This window comes from Globicephala melas, chromosome 2 (assembly GCF_963455315.2).
Source record: "Globicephala melas chromosome 2, mGloMel1.2, whole genome shotgun sequence".
NCBI classification, from domain to species: domain Eukaryota; kingdom Metazoa; phylum Chordata; class Mammalia; order Artiodactyla; family Delphinidae; genus Globicephala; species Globicephala melas.
The window spans coordinates 167,009,314-167,034,451 of record NC_083315.2 but is presented as its reverse complement, the minus strand read 5'-3'; the positions used below and the strand labels follow the sequence as shown (position 1 = coordinate 167,034,451).

The 25,138-nt window shown below is 53.6% G+C and overlaps 1 protein-coding gene across 1 annotated transcript in view; it reads left to right on the top strand.

Annotated features, from left to right (window-relative positions):
* Positions 1-25,138, top strand: part of ASB2 (ankyrin repeat and SOCS box containing 2) — a 42,965-nt gene that overhangs the window by 4,475 nt on the left and 13,352 nt on the right. The window contains exons 2-6 of the mRNA XM_030883491.2: positions 9,296-9,572; positions 16,499-16,597; positions 19,712-19,878; positions 20,709-20,864; positions 22,890-23,135. Coding sequence (XP_030739351.1) covers positions 9,367-9,572; positions 16,499-16,597; positions 19,712-19,878; positions 20,709-20,864; positions 22,890-23,135 — 874 coding nt within the window. The 5' untranslated portion in view covers positions 9,296-9,366. The remainder of the gene's footprint in view (positions 1-9,295; positions 9,573-16,498; positions 16,598-19,711; positions 19,879-20,708; positions 20,865-22,889; positions 23,136-25,138) is intronic.

Here is a 25,138-nt window from a genome sequence, read left to right as displayed (position 1 = left end):
GCGTTTTTTACGGTTTAGGTTTTAAAGCCATAGGACCCAGGAGGGGGAGAGAATGCTTTAATGTTTTACACTCACGAGCTCTCCAGCTGGAAGTGTTTCCTCAGATTTCCTAGGACCCTTCTGGATCCTGGGGGAACAGCAGATCAGAAAGATAAGCTTTGATGTAAACATACTGGGCATTGCAAGGAGAGGGGGTTGAGGACCCTAGGGGCCAAGGAACAGCCCAGGTCAATTCCTCACTTCCTCATACTGGCCCCAGGCTCGCCAAGAGGCAGGTAATTAGGACTGCCTTGGGCTAAGGTCATGTGATGTGAGGCCCTGGAATGGATAGATAGATAGGTAGATAGATAGATAATTAATTTAGTTTAACCCAGGCCTTTACTCAAAACTTAAAAAAGAACTGGAGGCTGTGGGTTACATAGGATGAGGGCTAGGTGTGAAGTCAGAAGATGTAGCCTCTGGTCTCTTCCTCATCAGTTTCTTCCTGCTGAGCCTCGGTTTCCTCATCTGCAGAATGGGAACCATACCCTCATCACAAATCTATGGGATCCGTACCCTCATCACAAATCTATCACACAGCTCAAGCTAACAACATACGTAAGAGTGTAAATTAACTGCAAAGGGAGGCGTTAAGGCTGTGGTTCTCCCAGTGCTTGTTGCAGTGTCTGAACCATAGTGCTTTGCATAAGAGCTGAATTGCACAGTCCACACTCACACCTAAAACACCCAGGTGGACCCTGCCTGATGTACTCATCCCGCCCTTACTACGTGCTGCCCTGATCCAAGAACTAAGTGCTCACCAGAAACCCACTATTGTCATTTGTAGGTGGTCACCTCATACATGACTTCAAACCCAGGATGAAGAGGAGTGGGTTGGGCTGTGGGTCCTTCTGAAGTTCCTAGGACAGCGGGTCGTGCCAGCAGGAAGGGAGGCGGCAGAGGGAGGGGCCCTGGGGAGCAGTGGATTTGGAAGTGGTGGGGAGAAGCCATCCTGCACCCAGGCTGGGTTTAGGGAAAGCGTGGAGCTCTCCCTCCTTCCCAAGCTCTGACCCCGTTACTGACCCCTGGACCCACCCAGCGGGTCTCTGCAGCATCCCTCGGGGCTACCCGGGACAGCCCGGGGGCCGACAGCCACAGCCGACCCTCCTGACCACCGCTGTCAGGAGAAAACAGTTTGCATGGAAACTGCCAACTGGGAACGAGTTCCAGGTGACAGCATCTCAGCAGGAATGGGTCAGAGCAGAGAACCGCAGCATCCTGGGAGCCACGGACTAATGTTAGCGGATTTTCCTGGGCCACTGGCCCCATGCCGAGCGCCCTGTCCCACATTTCTATATGTTACCTCGCTTTGTCTGACAGCACCTCTGTAGGCCGGATGCTATCATTATCTCCATTTTACAGAGGGGCCAAAAGAGGCAGAGGGAGTGGAGTAAGCTGCTCCCCATCACACGGCCAGCTGGTGGCAGAGCGGGCTTTGAACTCAGGTGGTCAGACACCTGTGGTCACGCCCTCTACCACGCACAGTGTCTTCTCATAATAGCTGTGCTTCCAAGGTTTGACCTAATCATTCATTCGCCTGCCCATCCAACATTTATTAAGTACCTACTGTGTACCTGGCCTTGGGTATGTCCTGGGATTATGGCACAAATGTGATACAGGCTTGCTCTGTGGAAGTTTCCAGGCTCTCTAGGGAGCCAGGCGCACAGGGGGCAGTCAGAGCACTAGAACGTCAGGGGTGCCCTTGGAGGCAGCCCTGGACGCCTCAGCTGTCAGATCAGGGAGGCTTCCTGGTGGAGGAGCTGCGTGAACTGCGTCTGGAAGGGTGATTAGCCAGGGGATGAGGCCAGGAGGGGAGGGAAGGGAAGGCAGATGAGCAGAGGACAGGAAGCCTCTTGTCTGGGCTCTCACTCCTGACTCAAGTCCCCGGCTGAGGGGGAACTTGATGCCCTGGAGGATGACTGCCAGTCCCTTTTCTGCCCCCAACCCTTCCAGCCACACCTCCCACCCCCAGTTTCTGATAAAACATCCAGGAAGCCACTCTTCCCGCCGCAGGCCCCAAAACGGCTACAGAGACCCCACCGCAGCTCCCAGAGAGACCCTGGCTGTCAGAGAGCCTGGACTTGCGGAGAGGGGAAGGAACTGGGGGGAAGAAGGACCACTTTTCAAATGCTATTATTTAGTCCTCACTCCAGTCCTGCAAGCATCCGTGTTTCTATGCCCATTTCACAGATGTAAAAACTGAGGCCCAACTTAGAAGAGCACTGGCTGTGGATGGACCAGGCACTGTTCTGAGTGCTTTACTGTGTTAACTCAAGGAGCCCCGTCACAGCCACTGTTATCCCCATTTTATAGCTGCCCTGGGAGAGGTGGGGTCTCCCCTGGAGCCAGAATTTGGGGCCCCACAAAGGAGGCAAAAGAGGAGCCCCTGGAAGCTTCAGGAGTGGCTCCAGTCTCTCCTGTTCCAAGCGGGCCTTGGGTCAGCTACTCTCGACCACCGCTCCCTCTGCAGGCCCCTGGCTCGACTGGCAGGGCCCACTACACTCTCGCTTTCACTGGGAAAGGGCTATTTTTTAACCCCAATCAGCCTCCCAGAGGGTCCCTTGAGACCCCTGGCCTCTCTCCAGGACTCAGGCCCAGAAGGTAGCCTAGCCCCCAGGCTGAGGCCTCAGAAATCAAGCTGGACAGAACGAAGATGATGAGAAACTGAGGGCAAGAGAGGGGCGGGGCATCACCCAGGATCTCACCTCCTCACCCCTGCCCTCACTCTGCCATGACATAGGTACTCTTTTAGGTACATTTTACAGGTGGAGAAATTGAGCTTCTAAGAGGTCACAGAGCTAACAACCAGCAAAGCTGTGATTTGAACCCGGCCAAGCTGACCCCATCTGCTGCTTCTTTTCTTTTTTGTTTTTTTCATTTTTTGGCCATGCAGCGTGGCCCGCGGGAACTTAGTTCCCCGACCAGGGGTCAAACCTGTGCCCCCTGCAGTAGACACGTGGAGTCTCAGCCACTGGACCACCAGAGAAGTCCCCCACAGGCTGCTTCCTAATTGCCCCCTCACGCTAAGGCTGAGCAGTTCCACCTGCCAGTGTCCCTGGCAGCAGCCCTAGCCTGTAACTGCACAGGCCCGATGATGGGGAAGTAGCCTGGTATCACACACTTCCTTACCAACGGCCAGGCCCAGCGCTAGGCCTGTCCGTGCTTGAACCTCCTAATTCTACCACCACCTCCTTAACCACAGTACCTACCAGGGTCTCCGTTTTGAACAGGAGGATTCTAAAGATGGGGACTCACTCAAAGCCCCTCAAAGGCTAAGGATCTCAGTGGGAAAATCAAGAGATGTCCGACCCCACAGTGAGGGTAGGGAAGTTCTTCTCCCTCAAGGTCCCTTCAAGGTCAACCCCCATCTGTGGGAACCCACCGTGGTCCCCACCGCGCAGGTGCCGGGTTGGGTGAGGATGGCTATATTACCCCTGCCTGCTCAGAACCCTTGTGAGTGCCACTTACTTGGATTGGTGTCCCTGGAATTCCCAGAAGGAGCATTGGATTTGAGGTAGGAAGCTTGGGCTCCAAATCCTACTTTCCAGCTGGCTGTCCTCATGCAAACCCTTCCCTTCCCCTTTCGGAACCTTAATTGCCTCGTCTATCAAATGGGAGAGAGGATGCATAAGAATGAATAAGTTAATTCAACAAAAAACGTTCTTACTTTCTAGGGCAGTTGTTGGGGCAATGCCATGGAATAAGTGACAAAAGAGAAAGTCTCTGGACGCTGTGTGATCCACGGGGGAGGGCCTGGGAGTCTGGAATTAGCTGCGGGACATGGCAGTTCCAGGTAACCATCACCTGGTTGTCCTCACCTCCCTAGGAATCTGGTCAAGGAAGGGGTGCTCGCTGGAGCCGGGTGCTGTCCGGGTACCTCTGAGCTACCCATACCAGGCTGCAGGGCCAATGCTGCCTTAGGGTGAGGGGCTGGAGGGGCCCCCTCCCAGCTGCCTGCACTCGACCAGCACATGTATATGGCCCCTTCAACATGGTGAAGTGGGTTGTCTCATTCCCATTTTTACTGATAAAGGAACGGAGACCCAGAAGGGGAAGTGACTTGACCAAGGTCACATAGCTAGTAAGTTGCAGAACTGAAACTAGACCTAGGGTTCCTGACACTCAGATCTGAGATCCTTCCATTCCTGCTTGGTTCGCTATTCCCCCATGACCGATGCTAAGCTCTATACATACGGTGGACCTGTTGAAGTGACCATAAGGAACTCCCAGGGACAGAGAGTTTGGTGTTCACTAGCACGGAGCTAACCAAGCATCTCAACGAGTTGTAGAAGCTTTAGAACTGGAAGAACCCTTGGAAACCTTCTAGCCAAAATCCTCTTTTTGCAAAGAGAAAACTGAGGCCCAGAGAGGGACAGGGATGTGGCTGAGGTCACACAGCACTTTAGCATCAACTTGGAGACTATAACCCAGGTCCCTGACTCTTAGTCCCGTGCTCTTCCCCCTCGCCCCTGGTCTGGAGCAGATGCCCTCAGGCCAGGGCACCATGACGCTGGGCAGGCACTGGGCATTGGCACTTCCGGTCAGGGTAGCACCACATGAACTGAGCCTCTGCCTTGTGCCAGGTGGGGGTAGAGCCAAACTCCAGCTCTGGAAAAGCCAAGGCAGGGACCTCAGGCACAGGAAAGCAAAGAAGGGGTGGGAAGCACGGCCTGGGTCAGCTGGGGGTGGGGACCACCTGGCTGCACAGTGCCCCCTTCCAGGATGGAAGGGATGGAGGGCAGGTTCTAGTCCATCCCGCCATTTAACAATGGAAAAACTGAGAGCCTGAGACAGAAAGAGATGCTCTTGGCTGAGCTGGGACGTAAACCCCCAAGTCTCTTGATTGCCAGTCTCTTTACACAATAAACAAAACTGAGGTTGTCGGTGCTGCAAAATAATAATGATGGTAATAATAATAATAATAGTACCCCAAACATTAGGCACAAAGTGATTTTGAGGTCAGAATGTCCCTTTTCCCTCCCTTAGGGTGGAGCACAGAGCAGCTACCTGACACTTGATGTGGAGCTGTGGTTCTCAGCATTGGCTACCTACTAAAATTGTCAAGGAAGCCTTGAACATTGCAATGCTTGGCCGCCAGCCCTGGAGGCTTTGAGCTCATGGTCTTGGGTGGGACTAGAGCCTTGGCGTGTTTTCAAAACTCTCGGTCAGGCCTAAGAACCATGTTTTAAGATGATTTTTGACTGCATATAACAAAAAATCCACCTAACATTGGCTTAAACCATAAGGATCTTCAGTCTTTACCTAATAAGCAGGCCAGGATGGGCAGACCCAGCACTGGTTCAGCGGCTCAACAATATAATGAAGGACTCAGAAGACCTGTCATTCACTCCGTCAAACTCACTGTTGCGACACTGTCCCTCTCATGGTTACAAGATAGCTGCCACCACTCCAAGCAGCAAGTCCTCCAACACAAAGCAGGGGTGTGGGCGAGGAGCCATCTTCTTCACTGCTTTCTCTTTTATTAGGAAAAGGAAAGTCCTTCCTGGGAGACCCCGGCAGAATTTCCTTTATGTCTCTTTGGACAAAACCAGGCTACATGCCTACCCCTAAATTAGTCACTGGCCAAGGGGGTGAGATTGTCCCAATTGTCTTGGAACAGTCATGCTTCATCCATGGAAGAGGGCACACTGCTGCCTGAACAAAGCCAGGTTCTGCTATCAGAGAAATTGGGGGAAATGGCTGTTGGGTGGGCAATCAAGAGGGTCTGCTGTACCCTACGATAGTGGAGACACACAGCCACCCGCACAGTAAACTTGAACCAGGCATTCTCCCCTCGTAAGGCATTGGTCTTGGGAAGACCACCCAGGGTCAAGTCCACACATGAAGTACTGACCACAGCCCGGAGGGAGAAGTTCTAGCAGCAGAATGCTCCTTGGAAGAAACTGGGTAGGCTTCCTGGAAGAGGAGGCACTTGCTCTGGACGTTGAGGAATGAGAAGGAGTTCTTAAAATGCAGGAAGGAGGGAGATGTGTCCAGCACAGCTCAAGCAAGGGCACTGGGGTAGGAACCACGGCTGGGTTGGGGGAGAGGTGTGCCCTCGCCTTACTTGGAAAGTCAGGGATGCAGAGGAAGAGGGTGAAGGGAGAATGGGAACTGGATTTTGAAGAGGTGAAAGGCCAAGGCCAGGCGTGCAGGCTTTATTCTGTTAGGCAGAGGAAGGACTTGGTGAGGTCTGGGGTGTGAGGCTGGGAGACCACCATGAAGGCCACTGCTGAGGCCAAGCAGGAGGAAATCAAGGACTGAACCAGGCAGGATTGGTGGGGAGAAGCGGGTGGAGGGGAATGACCCCAGGAAGGCTGAGGCAGGGCACAGGACCACCGTCCCCAGGTGCCCTTGTGTGCTGCCTTCGGAGCTGCAGCCTCGTCTAGCTGTGTTTGGAAAACCCACATTTGTGTGGTAATAACAACTTTCATTTGCTAGTGCCTTACAGAGCAGGAGGTGTTACTCTTAGGGCTGTGACAGGAAGTAGATGGAAGAATATCTACCAAGGGTTCAGCCCATGTCAGATCCCACCCCTCGCCCCGCTCCCACCCCAGATGGGTGACCCCCCCCCCCCGCTTGTGCTTTATGGCTGGTCCTCCTGCCAAGTGGTGGTTCAGTCACCCGTGGAGCCCTTCGAAGAAGTGGGATGCTCAGGCCACACTCCCAGAGATTCTGACTTAATGGGTCTGAGACGGGGCCCAAACACCAATCCTTTCTAGAACCAGTTTTATATCCTTTTAAGTAGATGTGTTACTGTGGTATCATGTACAGAAATGTACAGATCATACCTGAACGGCTGCAGGGATTCTTACAAAGGGAACCAACCAACCATGTAACCACTTAGATCAAGAAATACGGCGTGACTGGCCCCCCTCATGTTCCCTCCCACTTAGTAACCCCCAAAGGTAACCACTCTCCCGACTTCTGTCACCATAAGTTAGTTTTGCCTGTTCTTGAACTTTCTACAGATCGAATCGTGTGTGTATGTTCTTTGTTATCTGACTTCTTTTGCTCACTCGGGTTTGTGAGATGCATCCTGTTACTGTGTGTAGCGGCAGTTTGACTATTTCAATGGTGCATACGCTATCCATCACCTGAATACACCACAGTGCGGTAATCCATTCAAACGCTGATAGACATTTGGGGCGTTTCCATTGAGGTTTACTTTTTTTGGGGGGGGTTTACTTTTATTATTATTACTTTTTTTTGCGGTACGCGGGCCTCTCACTGTTGTGGCCTCTCCCGTTGCGGAGCACAGGCTCCGGACGCGCAGGCTCAGCGGCCATGGCTCACGGGCCCAGCCGCTCCACGGCATGTGGGATCTTCCCGGACCGGGGCACGAACCCGCGTTCCCTGCATCGGCAGGCAGACTCTCAACCACTGCGCCACCAGGGAAGCCCCATTGGGGTTTATTTTGAATAACGCTGCTATGAATTATTCTCAAAGTTGTCTTCTGGTGAACATATGTGCACCTATCTTGGACATAGAGACTGGAGTGGGATTTGGGGGTCACATGACATGTATATGCCCAGCATTAGCAAATGCCATCCCATTTTGACACTTCTGCCACGAGTGGGGAGCATTCCGGTTGCTCCACTTCCTCTCCAACGCTTGCCATTTCCCATCGTTTTCACTTGAGCCATTCTGGTGGGTGTACAGTGGTATTGCATTGGGGTCTTAATCTGAGGTCTTCCCAAACACTTAGGAAGTTAAGCACCCTTGCGTTTGGTGGTTGGCCCTTTAGATGTCCTCTCTGTGAAGTGCCCGGCCTAGTCTTTTGGGTGTTGGTTAACTAGAGCCACAAGAATTCTACATGACAAAGCACCCGCCACAAGCATTTAGTCTCGCGCTCTGGCGCTGCGGGTCGATAGGCCGATCTAGGCCAGGCCAGGCTGGGTCACTCAGCTTGGGCTCCTCAGCTTCAGGCTGCAGGCCCACTAGACAGAGCTCCTCTGTGCAGGTTGGGCTGTGGCAGCCCCAGGTGGGTTCACTCTGGGGCCCAGCTAAAGGGCAATGGCTCCAAGGGGGAGTCCTGGCGATGGCAGAAGAGCGAGTGCCACTGCACACGCGCACGTCAAGTGGCTGCTTTATCATGTCCACCAGCATTCATTGGCCAGAGCAAGTTACACGGCCAAGCCCAAGCTCAGTGGGGAAGGAAGGGGCAACATTCTGCCTCCAGGGGAAAGGGGAGGGTGAATATTCGCCGAGCAAACAAATATTTGCCGAATTACAGCACTGGTGTTTTCTGAAAAGATCTCATGTGACTCTAATCTTCAGTCAGGGCTCGGAATCACTGACCTACAGCCACACTGCATGTGAGCCGGTCAAAATGAAAATCAGGCTAAGCTGATTTGACTTCATTTCCTAAGAGCAGTTGACTCAACCAAAGTCCATTTCTCCTTAAGGCAATTTTTTTTAAAAAGACAGTCCCTGGAATTACACGGCAAATGATTTTAACCATCGGTTTTAACTAGATCATGTGATTCATCTCTAATAATCTCACCTCTAGCACAAGGCAGAGAAACGCGTGGATAGGGTGTTGTTGGCTGATTGGAAGGAAGGAATGTGGGCACGGTTGTGTAATCTCCTTGAGGGCAGGGATTCTGTCTCTTGGGATCGTGTTGCTGTATCACCAGTGCTTAGAAGAGTGTCAGACATAGAAGAGGTGCTCAGTAAATAATCCCTCAGTTAACGATGCATGCACACGTGTATAGATAGGCTGTCTGGAATGGAAAAATGAATGGTGGATGAGTGGATGGTTGGTTGAATATATAGATGTATAGATGGATGGATGGATAAATGGATGGGTGGTGGATAGACAGATACATCTGAGGGTTATAATGGAAAGATAGGTGGATTGTTGGATGATTGGCTAGACAGATGAGTGGGTGGATAGGAGCACGGATGTTGGATGGATGATTAAATGGTTGGACAGACGGATGGCTAAGTGAACAGATGGGAGGGTGAGTGGATAAATGAGTGGGTGGGTGGACGGCTGGATGTGTGGGACGATGAATAATTGGATAGATGGGTGGCTGGTTGGACAGATGGTTAGATAGGCTGGTGGAGTGATGAATAGATGAGTGGGTGGATGGATGTGTAGATGAATGGGTGGTTGGGTGGATCATAGGACAAAATGAATGGATGAAAAATGATTGTGTGATTGCCACAAGAAAGCACAGCCTTCCCTGTGTGTAAACACAGCTACCTTGCATAACTCTTAGTGACCAGGGTGGCTTTGATCTCCTCACAGACTTTCCTGATCTGATGCTTGCTCCTCCCCACTGAGTGTCTTCTGGAGGCCAAGGTGAGAGGTGGAAGAGGATGGCCACGGAGATCAGTGCTCAGGGCAGACAGCGTGCCATTGGGCAAGAGGAGTACAACCTGTATAGAAGCCTGAGCGAGGATGAGCTGGTCCAGATGGCCATTGAGCAGAGCCTGGCTGACAAGACTCGGGGCCCAGCCACCACGGAGGCCGCCGTGTCCACACGCGTCAACCGCGAGCCTGCGTATTTCTACCCGTGGACCAGGTGAGCGAGGGGAGGCCAGGCGGGGCGTCCATCAGGCACAGATCCCAAACACTGTTAATCCGAGACCAAGTTATCCTGGTCTCTAAGATGCGTTCTCACACTGTAATGACTTCCATTTGTTACCTAAACTCACTGAGCTCTGAAGGCGCCAAGTGCCACCTTGAGTGCTGTACACACTTCGCCTCATTTTATCCTCTTAAGGACCCTCTAGGAGGCTCTGTGCTATATTCCCATTTTACAGATGAGGAAACTGAAGCTCAGGGCTGAGTAACTAGCCCAAGGTCACACAGCTAGCAGACAGTGGTGCAGAGACTGGAGCTATCTGGTTCCAGAGCCCATGGCTCGACCTTGTACCGCTGGCTTTATGTCTGGATGCAAAGGAACTGATGTTCTGAATCTGGCCAGGGCTTCCAACCCTTTCTATGCCATCTCCCTGGAAAAACATGTCTGAGAAGCAATGACATCTGCCCAGCAAAACCATCCTGCCTCCTGTTCCGGCTCCACATCTCAGCACGACCTCATCCTCCCATTAGCAGGACCATCTACAGCAGTTCCATGTCACAGCAGTAGAAATACGACACGGGCCACAACTGCAGTTCCACAGATGCAATTTTGAATTGTGTGACCTTGGGCAAGTCATTTAACCTCTCTGAACCTCAAACAACAACGGTAATAACAGCAGCAACAATAAACAGACTTTTTCCGATGTCCAGAGCCAGTCGACACGGATGAAGGTGGGTGACGGTACATCTTGGCCCTGTGCCCTGATGAAACCTACCAGGGTGTTCCCCAAGTGACTCTGGCCCTTCCAAGGCTGGACCACTTCTGCCAGGAAGGCTGGGCAAAGGCCTGGGATGCCCATCACTCAGGAGCCCCCTCCCTAAAGGGGAAGGCAGGCAACCTCCTTGGGCAGCTGGAAGGAATATGAAGGCTCCAGGTTACTGAGCTGACCACAAGGACATCCCATCCTGAGACCCAATCTGAAAAACAGAAGCCCAGGGCCAAGGACTCGTGGTGGCTGATGCTCTAGAGACCCTGGTTCCTGTTTTGGCCAGTTCAGCCTAAGTCAGACCACAGGTTCCTCTTTCTCAGAGGGATCAGAGAGAGAGAAGAGCAAGTTCCCTCCAACGCGGCCTGCAGCACAAGCCATATGTCCTGGGGCCTCTGCAGCCTTCTCCCCAGCGTGGGAACCCCCTCCAGGAGTGCTGTAGACACTTGAAAACATTAGAACTGGGCCCTGACCTCCTCCTTCCTCTAGTGGTAAGGAAGTGGCGGCCCCACGTGGGGTGTAAACATCTATCCTGAGAAAGAAAGCTCTCACGCAGCAGGGAAAGGACTTATCCAAGGCCATGCGGCCCTCACCCAAGATCCAGGCACAGTCAGGCAGGGCAGGGTTCAGCCTGCATCTCCTCACTCTTGATGTGGCCTGAAGCCTCCTAGGCTCTGTTCTGCCCTTTCATCTCCGAAAGGAGGCTGGGTTGGGCCCTGCTAGGGAAGCAAATCCCTTTCACGGGATCGTTAATCACATTCTCTTCCTCCACATGCCCAGCCCACAGGCGTTCACTTGATCCCGACAAAAGCCACGCAAGGTGGACGTTTCTGTGCCCATTTTACGTATGACAAAACACGTGCCCGGCAGGGCCAGGAACTGAACCAAGGTCTGTCCCACCCTGAAGTTCAGACACTTGCCCAGCTCCGTTGGTTCTGCAAAAGCCTCTCTCTATTTCCTGTCCCTCCTCCACCTTGAAGAGACGTCTCCCCACAGAGATTCAGGGTCCCCCAAACAAGAGACACACGGGTTTGTGCTCGCACTCAGACACGGTGTCACAGTAAGTATGGGGCCCAATAGGGTCCTTGTCCACTTTTTCCCCCAAATATCATAGTGTTCATCTAAGTAGACCCCCGGCAGGCTTAGAAAGCGGACATCACATATGTCCCCAGAGGCTCCACTTGGCCAGCTCCGCCTCATTTTGACCAGCCTCCCAGGTCAGGCAAGTTGCTCTCTTACTTTCCTGACTGTTTCTTTCACTGCCCTGACTACAACAGTCTCTATGTGTTTCTTTCTGCCATTAACCTGTGAACTCCTTGAAGGCAGGGGCCTCAGCCGTCTTCCTTCTGGTGAGGCCTCCTGTCTAGCACACAGGGCCTGACCCGTGGCAACACCTCATAGCTCTTGGTGAACGGATGAAAGGGTGAATGAGTGAGGAGGTGGCAGACTAGAGCGGAAACAGGAGTGGGTTGGGAGGTTCAGCTCCTTCTTCTGTCACCTACTGGCTGTGTGTCCTTAGGCAAGTTACTTGACTTTTCTGAGCCCCAGCAACCTTATGCCTAAAATGGCAATAACAAAAACTTGCCCAGGCCTACCGTGCAGTATTCTTATGAAAAGCTAATCAGATGAGGTGGGTGCTGTCCCACATCCTGCAGCCTGAACAACTTCACTCCACTTCCTACCTGAGGACCCTGAGTGCCCATCTCAAGGCTGCCTCTGTATCATGGACAAGCTTTTGTGTCACCCTAGGAAGGCATTGCCCGGCCTCCTGAGAGTGTTCCCAGGGACACTGTGTGACCTCCTTGGGGACAGGGAAGAGATAAGACTCACTTTTGTATCCTCAGTACCTGGCAAAGAGCCTGGATCATTGTAGATGCCCAATGAATGTTTTTAGGCAAATCAATGCATTTTTAAAAAAATATTTATTTATTTGGCTGTGCCAGGTCTTAGTTGCGGCATGCGGGATCTAGTTCCCTGACCAGGGATCGAACCTGGGCCCCCTGCGTTGGGAGCGTGGAGTCTTAACTGCTGGACCACCAGGGAAGTCCCTGCATTTTGAATCCAATAAAATTCTCTAGAAATATAATTTATTGTCATCAGCTTGTGACCAAAATGGCAAACGTGGACGTAAAGGTCAAGCAGGTCTTTGGGATACTAGAAATGAAAGTCAGCTCAGCATCCCAGAGAAAATATAATATTCCCTTTTAAAGTCATCTTCCAATTTGTTCCTCTCCCACCACGAGGTAAGGGGTGAAGTTTGAACGTGTATGAGGATCAAGCCTTGGCCCGCTGAGGGCCCCCTGAAAGGCAGACCAACGTCCCATCCAGTGGAGAAGTAGGGTTCATGCACTCATGGAACAGGGAGCCCAAGGGTACGAAAATAGCAGTCCGAGTGGCTCCAGGAAGCTGAGTCTTCCAGTCTTTAAACTTCTGCATTTTATTTAAGGTTAAATTTCTAAGAAGAAGAAGGAAAAAAGCCTGAAGCAGGAACTTGCTCGGGCGGACGTGTGCACAGCTGCAAACAATTCAAATAAGCCACCTACACTTACTGTACACTTACGATGTGCCAGGTGACTTCCCTGCACCTGGAGGTGTATCAGGCCTGGTTCCTGTTCTCCCTAAGCTTTCAGTCTAATGAGGGCAAAGGCCCAGAGGTACATAATCATCCGACAGGATGGATGCAGCAAAGAGGCTTGCTTCGGTGTCAGAGGGACACAGGAAGGGTTGATCTACTTCTTAGCCAAGGAGGTGGGCTTTGCAGGATTAATAGGAGTTTGCCAAACAGGCTAGAGGAAGCAAACCTCTTTGAGCCTCAGTTTCCTCATCTGCAAAAGGGAGCCAATTTCATCTCCTTCACAAAGTGGACTAGAGGATGAAATGAGATGACTTGTGCCATGTGCCTATCATAAGACTTGGTACAAAGCAAGCTCTCAATGAATCTTAGCCATGGATGGGAAGGCAGAAGTTGCTGCAGCTTGGAATCCATGTTCTCTACATGTGAGTCCTCTCTGGCCAGCCCAGAAAGGATGCATTGGCCAGTGGGTGCGGGGGAAACAGAACTCTCATGGGGGGAATGGGCATGGAGGGGGCAATCCCGTGTGAGCTCTTCCTTTCTCCAGCCAAGAGGGCAGCGGGCTGGTTCTCCAGGAATTTGAGGTCTTGGCATACAACCACACAGCACCAAGATTACCATACGGGACACTATCCCTACAAAGGCTTTTGTTTGCTTGTTTTGTTTCATTCATTTAAATTTATCAAGCGCCTGTGGTGCCAGGCCCTGTACTCATGACACCTGTGTTCGTGTGAGGACCAGATGGGAGGACAGGTATGGGATGCTGCTCAATGGCAGGCATGGGAAGACTCTTGTATTTGTCAGCTCCCTGTGCTATTAAGACGCCTGCTTGCACCCGCATTCAGCCAGGTCCAGGCCAATGTAACACCCTTCCTGGGGCTGGCCTGGGCTTCTCATTAACTCAGACAGGGCCCACTGAGAAGTCAGGGGGCCTTGTCATCACAGCCCTGGTCCCCACTCTCACCGAGCCTGACCTGTGTCTGAAGCCGGGACCAGCTGGACTCCAGGACAGGGCTGTTGGGAGCTGCTGATGGTGACATACTACCGACCCCGACCTGCCCACCCACACAAAGGACGTGGGGCCCTACCTGGGCCCCTTCCAGGGCATGACCTTTGCCCACATCCTGCCATGTTCCTCTCACTTCTGATGACTCAGCCCTAGTGGTTTTCTCTGCTGGGAATTTCCCTGCTCTGGACCCGAGGTGAAATGGGGCCTGTCGCCTTGATCAGAAAGAGCACGGAACCCGGTCAGCGGCCTGGCTCCCCTTCCGGCTCTGAGCACTCATGCTCCCTGCCCCTAAAGCCTAGTTAACACGCTCAGTTTCAGAGCGCCCAGAGCGGGTCCTCCTGCCTCTCTCCCAGCCCCTCCCTTGCGGCTCTGTGGTGGTGTGTGTCCTCACCACCACCCCCGCCCGACCCCGTGAGCCTCTGAACACCTGGGGATCAACAAAAAGAAATATGCCATCGATCTGCACCCCCAGGCCCTAGCACAGGCTGTGCAAGCATAGAAAGGAGGCGAAGCCATGCCCCATGGTGAGGGAATGTCACCGTCGCCATCTCGCTGCCATCCCCACCAGCCTCACCGTTCCATTGTTGCTGTTATTATTATACCGTCAGAGAGATGTCCTAATTTTAGGGTGGTGGGTAGGTTTTCATCAATGAGTTTTACCTGGCTAAAAGCATTCTAACAACAAAAAGTGATGGGAGGCCACACATGGATCAATGATGAGAGTGACCGGGTCCCCAGGGCCATGTAGAGCTAGAAGCCCAGGGCTTTGTCATGACCACAGGGCTGGGGACTGCTCAGGTGGGCCTGGCCTCAGGCTGCTTCTGTCTTGCCCAGCATCCTCCGCTTTTCAGGGCCGGGAGCAAGTGCAGATAATGACACTGAAACAGCAGCTCTCAGGGCTGGGGAAAAGGGGCCCTGGCAGGGCCAGTCTCTGCACCCCTGTCCCCAAGATGTGGTGTGAGATCTGTATGGCATCCTGAGTTTCCATGTGAGCTCACTGCAGTGAAGCCTCCACGGCAACCACAGCAGCGAGGAAACCCCTGGTCAGGTCCTGCCTCCTCATTTTGCAAAGGAAGAAACTGAGGCACAGAGAGGGGTGGGGGCTTGTTCCCAGTTTCAGGGACTGTCAGCGTGGCGGCCTGAGAGCCAAAGAAGGGACAAAGGGGCGGGAGACACCAAGCCTCTGGAGGAGGGAGCATGTGTCGGAGCTCCGCGGCAGACAGGAGTCGACTCTGCAGCTGCGTGTGAGCCTGGGGCCGTTTCCTGCCTCTAGGAGCCTCAGTCTCTGAGTCTAGGAAAGGCAGTGGCATTGGCACCCGCTCTAGTGTTCATGGCATCACACTCAGCCTCGCTGCTCAGGAGCAGGTGGGGGAGAAGGAAGGTGAGAGGTGATGACCGTGGTGCAGCAGGTGAAGGGGGCTGGCATCCTTCCCGTCTCTCTCTGCTCCCTCCCTTTCCCTGTGCCCCGGCCTGGCTGAGGGTGTCCACAAAATCTGCAGGGCCTCAGGGTCACAGTTCCAGCACCTCCGTGGCCCACGGGATGCTGGTCACCTGTAGCAACACCCTTCCCAATCCCGCAGGGGACTCCGCAGAGGGGCGCAGGAGACCAGGCCGGGTCCGCTGGGGTGTCTGTTGCACCAGGGTCCCCAACCCGCTGGAAGATGGGCCAGCATGCCCTGTTCCCATTCCAGCTCCAACCAATCCAGATCTGTGCAGTGGCCACCTCCCCTCCTTTCGCTCCTCCTGTCCTCACAACAGCCCAGTGGGGTGGGAAAACTGAAACTCAGAGAGATGAAATAATGATGCATTGAATGGTGGACACGTGTGGAGCCCTGTGCCTGGCCCTCTGGTAAGCACTTTACACCATTCACGCATTCAGGCCTCACCAGACTAAGTCCCAGAGAAGATGCACCTGTTCGAGGGAGGGAGTGCCAGAGCCTGGATTTGAACCCGTGTCACTCTGACTCCAAGCCCTGACTCCGATGAACTTCTTCCCGCATCCTTTTGCTCTACCCTTTGTACTGCTTGTTCCCGACCCTGGGACAGCAGGACCCTCTAAGGAGGAGCCAGTGAGGTGAGGGTGGGAGCACAGACCTGGCTTGGCGCCCCAGCTGTGCTCTCCTAGCCCCCCACCCCGGTGAATCTCTTGTCCATCCCTGTGGGGACCCAGCCTGGCCCTCCCTGGGACCGAGCCCCTTTCATCCTGGGACCTGCTGCTGACTGCTCCTCACATCCTCCTGGGTGAAGAATGTCACCTTGCTTCATATCTGCCTCCTGCGTGGCTGGCTGGGGAGGGGAACCTTCGGGGGTGGGGTGAGGTTAACCTCATTGTTGTCTTATATGGTCATTTAAATCTCCCAGGGCTTCCTCCAAGGGCCAAAAATAATCTGGAGACACAGCAGCTGTGTCCAGCGCACAGGGAGGACCCGGCCATCTGCTTTGGTTCAGAGCCCTGTGTCTGTCTGTCAGTCTCTCCCCCTCGCTCTCCCTCCATCCTCGTTCCTGCCTCCGGCCATGACCCGCTTCTCATATGCAGAGTATTTTTCCCTCTTTCACTCCTGCCCTGCACCCTCCAGGTCCGCTGTGTCTCCTGAGAGCGCCACGACCGCAGCCCCCAAGGGCCTGTTCCAGGAGGTTATGCAGAAATACAACCGCAGCAAGTCCTTCCAGCTAGCGTAAGTGCCCCCCCCGCCCCCCGCGGCCCCCAGACCATCCAAGCTCATTCTCCTCTAAACTGGGGTTGGGGTGCAGGGATGGGAAGCAGTCCCACAGCCCCCAGGAAGAGGGGTACTCTGGAGGGACTCCAAGGAACAACCCTCCCAGGTGTGTCCCCCTGAGACCCAGCAGCTCCTGCCGAGCTGGGCTTGGTGGTCGCAGGCTCCATCCTCTAGGAACTGCCAGCCAGGCTGAGCTTGTGATTAACCCCTCAGTTCCCCCAGAATGGGCCCTGCGTGCTGGAGTAGCCCCGTAGGGCTCTGAACCTGGGGACCCAGCGAGAGGGGGACTGGGGAGACGGCTCTAGTACTCCAGGGGCTCAGATCTGAGGCCGATGAGTCAGCCCCCCATTCTGCCTCGCTTTCCCGCATGCCATCACCGTGGCTCTATCTGAGCACACCCACGACGCCCACACCCACAAGTTTTGGTTTGCTTTGTTGCCTTTATTTATTAAGTGCCAGGTGCTAAAACCAAAAGATAATCCGAGCTGCAGGAAAGGCTCTGTTTGCCTGGCACCAGGGTGCTGGGCTAGGTGAGTCCTTAGAAAATAGCTCTGTGCTGTTTCCTTCTCTGCTCGACCCCAGAAGCAGCTAAAAACAAAAAAGCGGTCCCGTCGCTGGAGCCCCTATCTCCTTGATCTGTTACATTGTGGGGAGGAGACACTTGGCCGATGTTTTGTTTCTTCTTCCCAGTCCTTTTCAAGTCCTGCCACCCCTCTCTTCCTTGGCGCTGCAGGTAGGATTTTGACAGTCTGGAAAAGCGAAACCAGGTTCTGGTCTCAGCGCTGTTGCCACTTCCTGTGAGACTGCCTGTGAGTCGCTGACCCTCACTTAGTCTCCGTTCTCCGTAGAGAAGGTTGGAGAGGACAGAGTGGCCTCCAGGGTCCTGTCCAGCTCCTCGGTCTCTGATGGTCTGATACCCGCAGCAGTTCCCCCCAGCCCTGGGGCGGGCACTTTGGCTGAGCTCGTACAGAAGCTGGCGGTGTGTGTGTCTGAGCGATCCAGGGTCCTTGCACCACAGCTGGATGAGGCCCAAGCTGAGCGGTGCGTCCTAAGAATGTTCTCATGACACCGCACACCCGCCAAAGCCACAAGAACAGCCAGCCCTCCTCCCTTCCACTTCAGACGGGTCCCACAGGAGACCTTCCGGGAGAGACAGGACACCTACCCCACTGGGGCTTTTCCTGACACCAACCGGGGCTGCTCTGGGCCGCTCGTGAGCGGAACTCATCAAGGTGGCAGTGATGGCGTTGATGGGGACTTCAGGGCTTATCTGGTCAGTTACCCATCGTCCTTGCTGGGTCTGTCCTTAACCGGCATCTGTGCTCTGAAGCTATTAATAACCAGAGAGGCTGAGAGTCAGGAGGAAGTGCTGCTCATGCTGGAGGGGGGAGCAGCTGGGAGGGTAAAGGGGCTGGCCCTGGAGACACTCTGGGCCTATCGTGGCCACTGACAGGGATGACGGCCTTGGGACAAGGCCTGCCTCCGGTCTCACCTCCTCCATCAGGGAAATGGGACCACTTACGCAGCTCTTTCCCCAAGAGTGGACCCACAGCAGTCTGTTGTCCTCACTGACTCTCCAAGGATGGGGGAAGCCAGCTCAGTGCATGAATGAATGAATGAATGAATGAACGAATGAATGAACGAACGAACAAACAAAGTGCTTGGATGAGCCAAGCTAAGAAGTTATCTTTCATATTAGCCCTGAAATCTTTTTGATATTCAGAAGTTTTAAATTGTGAAGGTGTCAAACGTATTAATCCTTCAGGTACTTAAATCTTTCAGCAGCTGAAAGTTCTAGAGGTGAGGAGAAGGGTCCGGAGAAAGGAAAGGGGTTGGGAAGACCCCAGAGAGGTGCTCACTGTACGGACTCCCCCTCTGAAGGGTCTGCGCCTTTGTCTCAGTGCAAACAGGCCCTGAAGGTGGAGGTGCTTGGTAAACTCTGGAGTGCTATGCTCAGGGAAGGAGTTTAATTATCACTAAAACCTCCAGTGGGGTCAGTTATCCATCCCTTTGGGGGGCCGACACTGGAAGCCCGAATCCTCCTGGTAGAAATGGTCTTGGTATAGCAGATGCAGCCACTGAAAGCTGCAGGGACAGAGGGGTCCCCTGATTCTCTTTTGGCCACCAAGGAGCTCTGTTTAAAAGGGATCCTTGGTTTCCATCTGTGGAAGTGAATGAGCCGGCCATGTTTCTAGTGGAGTTTCCCAATGTGGTACCCAACTTGGAGATAAAGGCATGGGAATACTCCAGGCCCAGGGATGCTCACAGGGGGACGGAACACTGGCAAAGCCCGATCCAGAGCCCTCACCTTTATCTTCTTAGGCCAGTGCGTCCCCCAAAAGCTCAGAGGAAGCCATTGCAAAGACTGTGTTGAAAGAGATACAAATACAATCCCCAAAGACACAAGCAAAACTCTAACAGGGAAGAGGCTGTCTTTTTGGAAATAGAAGGGATGAAGGAGTGAAATAATTGTCAGGGTTCTTAAATTCTGAATCCTTCCTCTCTCCCTCCCTTCCTTTCATATTTTCTCTCTCTCTCTCTCTTTCAAGCCGCAAATATTTATTAAGTACTTATTATGGACCAGCCACTGAGCTGTGCCGTGGGAACCAAATCATAAGGGATAAAAGAAAGACACGGGCCCTGTGGTCTTGGAGCTCAGAGTCCAGTGGGGGAGACAGACAGTGGGCAAACAATCAAAGACATGTAAAAGCCAGTGGTTAGCTGAGGGCTTAGGACCGGAGGCAGGGAGAGGCTGACCCGGTCACAGGCAGGCTGAGGAAGCCGTGACGGGGCTGAGAGTCAGAGAGGCCAAGGTCAGGGCCGAGGTCAGGGCAGAGTTTCCAGGGCACGCCCATGTGGGTTAGGAAAAATTATTCTCCTTAGTGAGAGGACACGGCTGCAGGGGCTGAGCACCTGTCCCAGAGCAGCAGGGCCAAGCAGGACTGTGCGATCCCACAGTCAGCCCCACTCCTGGTCACCAGCACGCCCTGCTTTCCTTCTGGGAGAAAGGCCACCTGGCCCTGCCTCTGCCTGCCCCAGTCTGGAGGAATGACCTGCCCCTTGCTCTCACAGGCCCGTGGACCCTGTGCTAAAGGCCATCAAGGAAGGCGATGAAGAGGCCTTGAAGGCGATGATCAAGGCGGGGAAGAACCTCGCAGAGCCCAACAAGGAGGGCTGGCTGCCGCTGCACGAGGCGGCCTACTACGGCCAGCTGAGCTGCCTGAAGGCGCTGCACCAAGGTGAGGCGCTGGGCTCTGTGCGCAGCCACAGGTGGGGACGGACGCACGGGCAAGGGCACTCTCCTTGCGGAGCTTTGCCTCACCACCACCATGGTGAAAGGGGCGAGGCAAAGCTACCACCCCGCTCGCAGAGTTAAAGTCATCAAGTGGGAAGCAAGGAAGTGCTTGGGGAAGCAAGCCATCCCGCCAGCGCTGCCCCACCCATCCCGCCACCTCTCCAGGCCTCCCAGGACAGGAGGGCCTAATTCCTAGAAAAGGAATGAGGGAAGGCTGACTTGTGGGAGAGCCACTGCCAGTTTGTTCGAGAATGTTCCAGGGGCTGATTTGGTGTGGAAAATACCGCAGCTGTGCCTGTGCCCTGCCAAGGCCGTCTCCAGCAGCTGTGACACTCTGAGCCTCGGCTCTCCCCCAGGCCAGATGTGGATGGGGAACACCTGCAGACAGGAGTTACCTCTGCTGTCAAGAAGCACGGACCCCAGGCAGCCCACCACACTCCAGGGCAGGAGCGACTACATGAGACGGACTTCTGGCAGTGGCTGGTGGGAGTGTAAGGGAAGGACAGGGTCATTCGGAGAAGGAGGGGGTTCAACCAGGGGAGGCTTCCCAGAGGAGGTGGCATCTGAGCTGGATTAATATGACCGGGAAGCTGAAACAGCCCTGTGAAAGTGACTGAATCCAAGGCCAGGGCAGTGTGGCAGTGTGGATGGTAAATTCAGGTGGAGGCCACTCACATCTGTCCCTGGAACTGGGAGGAAATCGGGACCACCCCTGTGTTGGAGGGGGAGGTGGGTATCTTCCTCCTTTTGAATTTCCTGGTCTATCCTCCCCAGCATACCCGGCAATCATTGACCAGCGCACCCTGCAGGAGGAAACGGCCCTTTACCTGGCGACATGCAGGGGACACCTGGACTGCCTCCAATCCCTGCTCCAGGCTGGGGCTGAGCCCGACATCTCCAACAAGGCCCGAGAGACACCACTCTACAAAGGTGAGCCCACTAGGGTGGGCTTCCCCGAGGGAGGGTCCAGAAACTAGGTGGGCAATGGGGAGGATTGCTTGCAAATTGTACAACTCCCCAAGGGGGTCTACTTTGATGATGCAGCCTCGTTTAGATGTATAACTTCCATAGTTGAACCATTCATTCATGTACATATTCAGTCAGCATTTCCCAAGTCCTCCCATGGGCCAGGCATGCTGAGAGCCCTGAGATGAAAAGATACGGTCCGTGTCCGTGTGCTCTCCCCATCTGGTGGGCGTCGATTCGCAGATGATGTAATAGTCAGCCACTGGCATTGAAGAGCTTGACACAAGGCACCTGGGAACATTGGGGAGGGGCCCTGATGTGGAAGAGGGCATCTGCAGGAGGGGGTCCCAGAGCTGAGCCTGAATGGGAGGGATTTACCAGCTGGACAAGCAAGGGGAACAGCATAGGCAAAAGCAAAGAGGCGTGAGAGGGAATTTGTACCTCCAGGATGTTCGAGAAAAGGAAACACTCCTGGCTTACCCAATACATCATCCAAGGACATTCACTGGCTGCCCTGGCAGTACCCAGGGTCAAAATCCGAATACTCATGACAGTTGGTATTTATTGAGTGCTTACTAACTAGCAGGCTCTGTTCTTTTTTCTAACCCTCATATCCATCCACGTACGAGGTAGGCGATGCTAGTATCCCATTTTACAGATGAAGCCGTAAGGCACAGAGAACTGACATGAGGCAGCCAGGATCACACAGCCAGCAAGGGCAGATCTGGGATCTAAACTCCGCGAGCTGGATGCCAGCACCACACTCTGAACTACTCCACGATCAAGTGTTTAGTTCATGCCTATACGCTTAAGCAATCAGCTTTGGGGCTTGCAAAAATGATAGGACCTTTACATGTTGAAAAACTACAGAAATCTCCAACTTTCCCTGTGTCTGGTATCCAGCACCTGGAACATTCCATAGGCAGCAGGAGCCAGGTCCACTGCAGACCTGTGGTGGAAGTGTCTTGCCTAGAACTCATGTCCCCTGGGCACTGGAGCCATCACCTGGAGCCTCAGCTGACCCAGAGAGAGCGCCCAATATGCTGGGTGACTCACAGCTGAAGCCTGGGCCCTGGTCCTGCATGAGCTCCACGATGTGCCAAGCTCCACCCTAGAGCCTTCGTATGCTACCTCCCTCCACCCTCCCACGGCATCCTCTCGGGAAGGTTCCATTATCTGTGCTTTACAGGTGAGGAAACCGAGCCTGGGGTCCTGTTTGAAACACTACACAGGCAGCCCCCCTTCCTTCTCACCACCCCCTCTGACTGACTCAGAGAAGCTTCTAGGGACGGTTAATTTGGACAAGTGCCCAGCCTCCCTGGTAGAAGCTCTGCCAGCGCTAAGGCTGCGTTTAGGGCCCACTGCAAGATGAGGCTTATAAGGGATGTTTGAGCAGACTCAGAAGACAGATTTTAGCCCAAATTAAGTGAGTAGCTTTTGAGGAAGTGTTTTGATCAGGACGATGGCACTGCCCTCCTCCTCCCCTTCTGGCTCGAAGCAGGTAACACTGGAAAGGGAGATGAGGTAGGGGCATTCCAGAACCTTCCAGGGGACAGAGACTCCAGAACGGACTACCTGGATTTGAATCCCAGTTCTGCCACTTACTATCTGTGTGACCTTGGGCAAGTCACTTAACTTCTCTGTGCCTCACTTCTCTCATCTGTGAAAGGGAATAACACTACATCCTTTAAGGGTGGTTGGGAGAACTAAATCAGTTAATTATGCAAAGTGCTTAGAATAGAGTGCCTGGCATATAACCAGTGCCAGAGACATATCAGCAAATTCTGATTCGTATTACTATTACTTTTTGTTATATAGCCTAGGTTTATGCAGAGACTGAAACTTAGTGCAGATCCAGTAGATATTTGTTGAGTGAATCCACTTACGGCTGATGAGTGAATGGGTAGAGGGACAAACGAATGAATGAAGTCTTGGCTGGCCAGCTCCTGCCGGGGCCCTGCTGACCATCTTGCTTCTCCCTGGGCACAGCCTGTGAGCGCAAGAACGTGGAGGCAGTGAGGATTCTGGTGCAGTACAACGCGGACACGAACCACCGCTGTAACCGAGGCTGGACGGCTCTGCACGAGTCTGTTGCTCGCAATGACCTGGAGGTCATGGAGATCCTGGTGAGCAGAGGTGCTAAGGTGGAAGCCAAGAATGCCTATGGCATCACCCCCTTGTTCGTGGCCGCCCAGAGTGGGCAGCTGGACGCACTGAGGTTCCTGACCAAACACGGTGAGTGCTAGAGTCCCTGGGTCATGGAGTTCCCAAGGGGCACAGCTGGGAAGGACCTCAGAGACCAACTCTAAGGGAAGGCAAGTTTAGGGGTCCTCTATGGATATACTCTGACTGAGTGATGCTATCTTCCGGGAGTACTGTGTTGAGAAGGATTCTGAGGCTGTGTCTAGGCTCAGCCGGAAATGTGTTGAGTTCCACAAGTGATCCCCGCAATTAGGCACAAACTTGGAGTGGGGTGGCACACGTGCTGTATATTAGCCATCTCTAACCTAGCCCAACAACCTCATTTTACAAATGAAGAATCTGAGGCCCAGAAAGAGGAAGGGACTTATCTATCTATAATCACGTAGCAAATTAGTGATAGAACTAGCCAGAATCTTAGTCTCCCGACACCCTAACCGCTTCTCTTCTATCACGGCCAGAAGGAACTTCAGACAACATTTAGGTCACCTCCTCACTTTATAGGTGATGAAACAAGGACCAGAATAGGAAAATGACTTGTCCAAGGTCTCACGGAAAATTAGAACTGGGATTTGAACCCTGGTCTTTGCACTCCTTGCCTCTGAAAAATCTTTGTTCACTTAATGGGACAAAATAAAATAATATTGCCTGAACTATCATGTCCCAGTAACAGAAGACTCCAAGACTTTGGCCGACATTCTTTTGGTTAAAGAGTATTATATTCTGATCTACCCCAAGAACACTTTTGATTTCCTTTCTCTCTCCATGGGAAGTGACCCTTCCACTTGAGCAACAGAGAACACAGAGGTAAGCCAGACGCTGGGGCTGAGTTGGAATAATTTGTTGAGGACCCACTGTGTGCCAGGCACTGCACTAGGCATGAGCACAAGAAGCCAGTGGGGTTTCCTCCACAGCCCTAAGAGGTAGGGAGTGTCCTCATGCTATTTTGTAGATGAGGAGACCGAGGCTCGCAGAGGTTAAATGATTGGTCACAGTCAGAGCCTGGACTCCGACTGCGTCCATCTGACTCCAAACTGCATGCTCTTCACACCCCGCCACCCCGCCCCAGGCCTCGAGAATTTCCATCCTGGGGCTTGGCCTGGATAGCATCCACCTACTCAGCACGTGCCCGAGCAGTTGGGAAAACAGACCCAGGGCAGTTCCTTGCCGCTGGGGACATATCTGGGCTGACCAGCCTGAGGACAGAGGGGCACAGGGAGGGTCCTGGGAGCCAGGAAAGGAGGCTGGGCAAAGGGCGGGGTGCTCAGCGGACAGGCGAGGGGAACTGGCTAACGCTAGACCTCTGCCCAGCTCTCCCGCTGAAGCCCTGAGTCAGGGTCTGTTCCCGTTGTGGGCTGAGTCCACTTGCAAATGCAAATATTTTTCTTGTGTGAGCAGGCAGCTCTGCCTGAGGCCGGCGGGGTCCAGGCTTCCAGGGAGCCTGACTCTGAGAGCTCGGCAGTGTCAGAGCCGCTGGCCAAGTCTCCCTCGGGGTGGAGGCAGAACCAGCCTCTGCGCCCCGGCCCCTCCATCCTGGAGAACTCGCATTTGCTGAGCAGCCCCTCTGTGCCAGCCACCTGGTGGGGAGGTTGTCTTAGTTCACAGAATACCGCAGACTGGGTGGCTTACGGACAACCAAGGTTTATTTCTCACAGTTTTGGAGTCTGGGAAGTCCAAGATCAAGGTGCCGGTGGATTCAGTGTCCCATGAGAGCCTGTCCCAACTTCCTAGGCAGCCAACTTCTCTCTGTGTCCTCACATGGTGGAGGGGTGAGGGAGTTCTCTGTGGTCTCTTTCATGACGGCACTAATCCCATTCATGAGGGCTCCACCCTCATAACCTAATCACCCCCCAAAGGCTCCCCCTTCTAACAGCATCACACTGGGGATTACGTTTCGTAAGAGTTTTCAGGGGACATGAGTGTTTCAGTCTATAGCTGATATTTGCTTACATTGCCTTATTTACTCCTTGCAGTTGAGTAGGTACTATTATTCCCAGTCAACAGATGAGAAAACTGAGGCTCCTAAAGGCTGCCCAAGG